At 36.4% G+C, this 8256-nt stretch overlaps 1 protein-coding gene across 1 annotated transcript; it reads left to right on the top strand.

Annotated features, from left to right (window-relative positions):
- Window positions 1-1686: 1686 nt before the first annotated feature.
- LOC147522288 (uncharacterized) lies at window positions 1687-8256 on the top strand. Its single transcript, XM_086592491.1, has 11 exons — window positions 1687-1855; window positions 2159-2228; window positions 3131-3529; window positions 3990-4073; window positions 4512-5006; window positions 5787-5922; window positions 6076-6238; window positions 6392-6520; window positions 7207-7401; window positions 7653-7775; window positions 8025-8256. Exons 3-11 carry the CDS (start codon window positions 3253-3255, stop codon window positions 8136-8138), a joined length of 1716 nt encoding a protein of 571 aa, XP_086448617.1. The 5' UTR covers window positions 1687-1855; window positions 2159-2228; window positions 3131-3252; the 3' UTR covers window positions 8139-8256.

The raw sequence follows: 8256 nt of genomic DNA, 5'->3' as shown, positions 1-8256 counted from the left end.
TGTTGAGTCTAAATCACATATTTGTCTTTATCATTATTATAAATTTACTTTAATATTTTGATGGAGTGTTTTGTAATTTAATCAAATGGGTATGGACAATTCCGTCCAAATAAAATGGTTGAAGAGACCAAGAGTTACATAAAAAAAAGTATTAAAATACTGTTGAGGGACTGTAGATAACACCCGCGTTCTTTAAAATATTTTAGATAACCAAAGTAAACGTTGTGCTTGCCTTTGACATGTGTATTTAAAATTTAAAACAAAATTTTCAGCTGAAGAAAAAATAATGCAGTAAATCCAAAATTTTCATTTTAGTTTGTTATCTTGTAGACTTGTAGTCATCTAAAATACTTTAAAGATTACGCCTCTTATCTACAGTGGGGCAATAGTATTTTATTATTTTTTTAATGTATCTCTTGGTTACTTGGTCATTTGTTATTTGCCCATCTATTTTTTGATATTTACCTAATTTATCCTATTTAAAAGAGAGAGAGAACAGTTGTTAGGCATAAAAGAGATAAAGATATGGTTGGATGAAGAGAGGAAAAAAAAACGTGCATAGCACGTACACCATTCTAGTGTAAATGATTGCTTAATCTATGACCAAGAGTCCAAGAGAGATACTGTAACAAGGGAATTACATAACCCTTGCATCAACAAATTATCGAAAAAAAAAAAAAAACTACAGCATCCACCCCTGTTGATATATCCATAGTCAAAGATTAAAAAAAAAAACATGTGAAAACGGTAGATAAACTCAATTTTCGGAGTTTAATATTTCTCCGATAGTGAAAGTAGATCTGATATAGTTAGTTTTCAAAAAAATTATATAGGTACATATTCATCACACATTGACAGGAAAACAAAACAGACACGTACGTTTGCTGGCTACATTTACAAATCGTCAGCTGACGATTCCTGCCATACAAGTTGTTATATTATTTACAAAACAACTATTTATAAATTGGAAGTTTATGGTATTTGAAATTGTAATAAGTTTAGATTCAATGGCATTATTAAAGAGCCGGCGAATTTAAATAAATTCCCAGATCCTAGTAATCGTAGATTCGACTATTTTTCTAAATTGTTAAATATATTAATTCGATTAGCCAATAATCGAGACATGAGAATGAATCGTGCTAATTTGTAAGGCCGTCGAGGGGCTAGTGGTTTACAAAACAACACACAGCCATATTGGGTCACAATTATTTGCAGTACAACTGTTATATTACATCATATATATATTTTTTTTATTGTAGGAATATACGATACATGAATGAAACAGTTGGAAGTTGTTAATGATCTCAAGTGGCAATCATACTCCAAGTCGGTTTCTTAATTATACGTCTTCTAGATTGGATTGGGAAATAAAAAACTCACTCACATATCACGAGTTTTCGAACAATGCACCTAATATCCCAAATATAAAAAGAGAGGTCGTCTATCCGAAGATATTTTCATAGAGACGAGATCTGAGACCGTTGGATATGAGTTTGTTTTTGATTTTCGGACTTTTGGATCACACATCTAACGTTATCGAAATTCTTATTTACAAAAATATCCTCGGATAGCCCAGGCCATAAAAAAAAAGGTTTGATTAAGGACACGTGGAAGGCAGTTCACCCGCGCGAAATCTCGGAAAAGAAAAGAAAAGCTTTATTAACTAAAAATAAACACATATCAGACGACAACGACTCAACTTTGATCTCATCGTTCTCATTGTGACGTGCTGGGTCCATCTTCATTTCACCTTGTCCACCTTCATATATTTGATCTTCTTGTTGCAGAGGAGAAAAGTGGACGTTAGTTGTTTCTCAACCGTCCTATCTTCTTCCCCTCTGCAACTCTACTTCAGGTTTAAAACTGTCCATGTTTTTTTTTGCATGGTCTTGAAATTTTGAGAGCAATCATTTGTTTTGTTTTTTTCTAGCCCATACATTTGTTATAAACGTCGCTTTTGGTTTTATAATAATAGTTTGGCAAAATTTAATAGTTTTCCTTTTCAATCATGTTTTGAAAAGTTGGCATATAATGTTATCAACTTTATGGTATTATTATAAAATGTTGATATATGATTCACCATTACATTAAATTTTGCTTTGCATTTATAAATCAAATTTTAGTTTCCTATCATATAAATTCTTTCTTTGGATTTCAGGCTCTTCTCAAGTTTCACTGTATAAGTGTCTGGCACAGGTGCTTCTCAGGCTGTTGCTTAAGCACCACAGGTAATGTTTTTATGATTCCTTCAGATTATTGATTTTGTTTGTTTAAGTAGTAATGTAGTATCATGTTATGGAATTCCATTTCCACATGTTGGTTTTCTCTGCTCAAAATTTAACACAATTCTAGGCCCTGCCTTGTATCCTTGGCTGTGTCAGAATTCAGAAAGTTAGCCTTTGCTTAAGAATTCATCATATATTCCTTGCCGCAGCTAATTTAGGGGTTCTAGCCTAATTTTATGTATATTGTAATTGTATATTTTTGCCTATAAAGATATTTTTTGAAATCTATTTATAGCTCAGAGAAATAACATCTTCTGAAATTAATGCGCATATAACTTTGATTTCAGGCCTTACCTGTGTAGAACTTGTTAAATTTTTGAGTGATAGCCATTTTTAATTTATAAAAGGAAGCAATTTTTGTATTTTATTTTTACTAATATGAGCGGCTGATTTCATTGGTTGCTGAACATACTTTATCTTCCAGTAGTAGAGTTAGACTTGTATACATTCTAGACCTTCATAGTGCGCCTGGAAGTTTGTCATCTCAGATCTGAGTTGAATTCTATCCAGGGACGGAACCAGGGTTCAATGTCTGGGGTTGCAAGAGTATAGGCAACCATGTAATTGAACTTGTGGAGCTTCTGTAAAAATCTTGGGGGTGCGAGTCCTTATAGTCTAGGCATTTTTCTAGCAAATTACTATCACATTATGTAACTTTTCCAAATCTTTGGGTGCGACTGCAACCACACACCCCCTGGTTCCATCTATGATTCTAGCAATATGCATTGCTCCTTTTCTCCTTGAAGAAAGTAGGATTATTTGTGTTTGTTTGTTGAATATTTGTTGCTGATTACTGATTACTCTCTGTGGAAATAGCTACTAATATTTTTAAATTTTCTATTCAGAACATAAATATATGGCAGGGATGGCTTCCTGACAATCAATGTGCGAGCTCTTTTCGTGAAGTTTGGGATATCATATGAAGCGATTTCACTTGCTTTCTTATTTATAAAGTAGTTCCATTACAATGGGTGGTTGTGTATCCACACCAAACAGGAAAATCAAACCCCTGAGAAAGTGCCCCAAATCAAAATTTGGCCGTCGAAAGGTTTCTACATCTACCCATGATGTGCCCAAGAAACGGAAAAGTGACGCTAGAAAACCAACTGATTTTTCTCTTAGTGAGTATGTTCGTGTGGATTTTGAGAAAGGTGAAACAACCACCTGCAGAAGATCTGAGGTTTCCAATTCACAATTTCATGTCACCCAGTTGCAGTGGAGTCACAGTCAAATTGACTCTAATGGTAATCTCACCCTCTTGATCTGAAAGTGGTTATACTCTCAAGTCTCATCATCTTAATTCTCTGTTTTCAGTCACTTATATGGTGTGATTTTTCTGTATGATATTATCAATAAACAATGCCATCTGAGGATTTACGTTTATCAAAAGAAGTATAACAGATAAAGCCGAAATTATATTATCTGATTTTGAGATGTTTCTAGGTTAACAAAAGCTACTATCTGATGGCAGGTGATGTATTTCTGTAGAGTTTTCCCCTTACTTTGGTGGTTGTTTTTGTTTCTTCTCTGTTGTCCAAGTGGTGTTATGAACTTGCATCGAGAACTGGTTGTATCTCCTAACACACTTACTATCAATATATTCAATGGCAGTTCTTATGATGCCAAATGTCGTGGTGGTTGATATAACTGTCTGTTCCTATCTCAGTATATGGATTCTGATTTTTGAAGTTTGTATGTTTGCAGTTAGATGCCAAGAAGAAGCATGGTTTGACTCTGTCAGTATTCTGGAGTCTGAAGATGATGATGACTTCGTTAGCATTCATGGAGGTAAGTCATTTCTATCCAATCACATCTTGTTTTCCTGTATGAGTTATTAAGTTTCAAATTTGTGTAGCACATTGTGACTTCAAGGCTAATCCACATACGGCATACAAGGTGACATAAGGCCTTCATTCAACTGTACCGCTATGTGTAGGGTGCTCCTTAGTAGCCGAGGCATGTCTTACAACAAATTGCTTTGTTGAAAGCCTACCTTTTCTACGTTAATGTTAAGGAACTCATTGCTTACACCACGTGCGACTGTGAATATTTAGTGTCATAATTAGGCGACTGGCTCATACTACATACAGGATCTCCAGTTTGTTTACATTAGATGGTGGTCTCTCTCCTTGATGGGCAAAAATACACTTATATTTCCTTTGTCACTGATGATAACCATCAGTTTCCTTGTCTTTTTGGTTAATATTCTTACTTGTTTTTGGGCAGACTGTGTTCCTACTGTCGGCAATGCAGTTGAGAACATCTCAGGTCTTCCGTATGAGAATGCTGCTTGCTTTAAGGATGCCAGGTGCAAGTATGGGGAGTTTTATGAGAGCACACCCACATCATTTGCTGTTGAGCGTTATCTGAAGATAGATGGAGGTGAAACAGAAAGCTTGGGCAAAGATGAAAATAAAGAAGGAGATGCATTTGCAGTTAATCTTTCTCGCTTAGGGAAGGTTGATGAGATTTGCTCCAAGAGTAAGAAAGCTTTACAGGATTCTTTTCGCAGCTTCAAGCTGAAAGAGGACAAACACGACCCTGAAGAAAAGAATCATGAGAACACGTTGAAGTCATGCTTACCTCGATTAGTTCCGGCTGTTAGTTTCAATGACAAGAATCTACCTCCATCAAGTCCAAATGCACCAAGGAAGAAGTCTGCAGTTTACAGGGTTTCCTTTAAGAGGAAATCTTATGATGGAGAAGAAGCCACCGAATTTTGTAAGTGTGCAGATTCACTAATTATGAATTCTTAGGTGGAACTTGTTGACCGACGTTAGGAGGAGGTCTCTGGGGATAAGGGGGGCAGAAATAAGATGGCTGTCTGTCATCATATTCCCTGGCTGTTCCAGATTTTTTTACTGTCCCAAATTTCTCCTTCCTCTTCTGTCATCTCCAATCTTCTCTTTCGCCGGAAACCTCTCTAATCTTTGTGCCCAATCTTTGATCATGAAGCAGCCACCTTCACCTTATTCTTGTTATTTTTGCTCTACTTACCGTCATTTTGCACCGCGTCGCGGTTTCTAGTGTTTACTATTTCTCAAATTTGTGTATTTAATTGAGCCTAATGTAGCTCAGAAAGTCTTTACTTCAACCCATCTCAGTGGTATATATAAAACAAGAAATCCTGATGAAAGAGCATTATCACTTAAAGTTGCTCATATGGCTGGATAATATTAGATTTCAATCACAGGATCCACTTTTAGGAGAGGATTGGCCAGTGATTGAGAAAAGAGAGTAGGTTCAGCAGAGCATCCAAGCTAATCCTATATTAGCTGTGCAGCTGCATGCATACCTCCTATCCCTTTCCTTCTCTTTCAAAAAGGTGCACACTCAGCAGACTAGTAGCCTTTTTCTTGTACTCAAATCATGTTCGGTCAATCTGGCATTTTAAAGTTGAGCCATCTTGTTTCAAGGAAGCCCTTATTTATTTCACATCTAGGTTGGTGGGAGTACTTGTTATTGCAATGCTGAAATTTTATATTTGCTTGTTATTTGCAGGTGCCTCGAAGAGATTCTTGTTTCGTCCAAGAGCGGGATTGCTCATTCCATGTTCAACTGAAGAGAAACCAACCACAGGAAGTTGGTCTCCCCTTGCGCCTTCTGTCTTTAAACTTCGTGGACCAAACTATTTCAGGCACGCCTCAAATTCTGTTCATTGATAATAAACTTCATTGAGCAAACTATTTCCAGAACCGACAAGAAAATTCAATGAGATAGTGCTTCACTATATTATTCTTAGCTTGTTCTTGCATAGATTTAATATTTATATACTGTACATACCTTGCAGGGATAAGCGGAAGTCTCCAGCTCCAAACTACTGTCCTTATACGGCAATTGGTATTGACTTATTTGCTTGCCCTAGAAAGATACATCACATTGCGCAGCACCTTGATCTTCCTCCTATAAAGGCACATGAGAAAGTACCCTCCCTCTTGATTGTAAATATTCAGGTATCTTGCACTTCTAATAAATTTACTTTCCGGTTAACTTTTGTTGTTATATGTTTTTATGGCTGGGAGGGTCATATTTGTAAACTTTGCCTTGGGATGATTAATGTGGAAAAAATAGATTCTGTCTCTAATTATCATTTCTCCCTGTGGCAGCTGCCTACTTATCCTGCTGCGATTTTCCTTGGTGATAGTGATGGGGAAGGAATGAGCCTTGTATTATACTTCAAAGTTTCTGAGACCTTCGATAAAGAAATCTCCCCTTCTTTTCAGGAAAGCATAAAGGTATGGTAATGGGGGGAATGTTTCTTCAGTACGATGTGATTTTTCTATCTCATAAGTGCCACTGTTCTTATTTCATTTGATACTAAAAGGCATGGATAATGGCTACTCATAGTTGTCTGTTGTTCTCATTGAAATGTTTGCCTAGTATGTTGACGGAAGGGTCATAACATGGGAAGGATGCCTATTATCCACATTGCATCTGAGTAGGCTCTTCACTGTTTTTGCCCCCCCTGTATGTAATGTAAAATACTAGACAGCCAACTGCAGCTTCAAAATATCTAAATTATTTTTCGTAACTGTGCTTTGGAATCTGTAGAAATGAGTGCAAGCAGAAATAATCTTTGTTAAAGGTAGAGGGATTGTAAAATGGTCAGCCAGGATGAAGAAAAGATAGGAAGAAGCGAAGATATGTTAAAACATTTTTGCTTCATAAAATATAATAGCTATTACCTTAGAAGGTTTCCACACTCCATGTCGACCCTGGTATGGAAATCCGTCATCCAAGCGTACAAGTCATATTGTGGGCCCAAATGACCAATATTACTTATTCATTTTCTATTTTTACTTATCTCCTTTTATTTATATTCATCCCAATTCTTCGTTTTAAGCATAAGAGTTTACTTGATCTTTTCAAGTTCAGATCTTATGATTTGTCAATTATTCTAATTTGTGGTTATCTGCAACAGAGACTGGTGGAGGATGACACAGAAAAGGTTAAAGGTTTCGCAATGGACTCCACTGTTCCTTTTAGAGAAAGACTGAAAATTATGGCCTCAGTGGTTAACCCAGAGGGCCTTCACTTGAGCTCTGCAGAAAAGAAGCTGCTAAACGCGTACAATGAAAAGCCTGTGCTCTCTCGCCCACAACACAATTTTTATAAGGTAAACACAGAAGTTACCAGTTGTTTATTACTATTGTTTTTTTTCAAACTATCATTCTAGCTTATTTAAATTTGAAAAGAAATAAGTAGTTATTAATTGGAATTCCTAAGGGAATTATTCTCTCTGGAGTTGATATTTAACTATTTAAGATATCCTTGTCATATGGCACTTCATTCTTTTCCAGTAGTTGTTTACCATTGATCGCGTGCAATAGACGAATCCTGATTTTCATTACATTATATTTCTTGAAGGGAACCAATTACTTTGAGATTGACCTCGACATACACCGGTTCAGCTACATATCAAGGAAGGGATTTGAAGCATTTCGGGACCGTTTGAAAAACGGGATACTTGATCTTGGTCTAACCATTCAGGTATAACCTTCTTTTCAAGTTCTACTTTTCACAAAATGAAAATAGAAATTAGACCAGCTCTCTCAAATGTTGGCTAAAGCTATCATTAGATAGTGGAGTAATGCCCGGCTGCCAGCAAGGCTGGAGGGTATGTTGGCTGACAAGTTAGGGACTGGTTTTGTAGATGCATGTAAGCTTTAGTGGGCATTTAGGATAACCAAATGTCTGCCTGAGTGTGCAATTAACTTTGATCAGTACTGTGGTTAACAGGCACAGAAACAGGAAGAATTGCCGGAGCAAGTCTTATGCGGCCTTAGATTGAACAAGATTGATTTTGTTAACCATGGCCAGATACCCACGATCGTAACCGTTGATGATGATTGATTCAGACAGAGGGATCTGCCTCTATCACGTGGAACATTAATCTGAAAAGAATGGTTCCCGTTAACTTTGACGCTTCCATAAAGATTAAATTATTATAAGAAGTTACGGATATCGGTTC

Source organism: Coptis chinensis, chromosome 1, assembly GCF_015680905.1.
Source record: "Coptis chinensis isolate HL-2020 chromosome 1, ASM1568090v1, whole genome shotgun sequence".
Taxonomy (NCBI): domain Eukaryota; kingdom Viridiplantae; phylum Streptophyta; class Magnoliopsida; order Ranunculales; family Ranunculaceae; genus Coptis; species Coptis chinensis.
The sequence above is the reverse complement of the archived record's forward strand: the minus strand, read 5'-3'. Positions and strand labels throughout refer to the sequence as shown.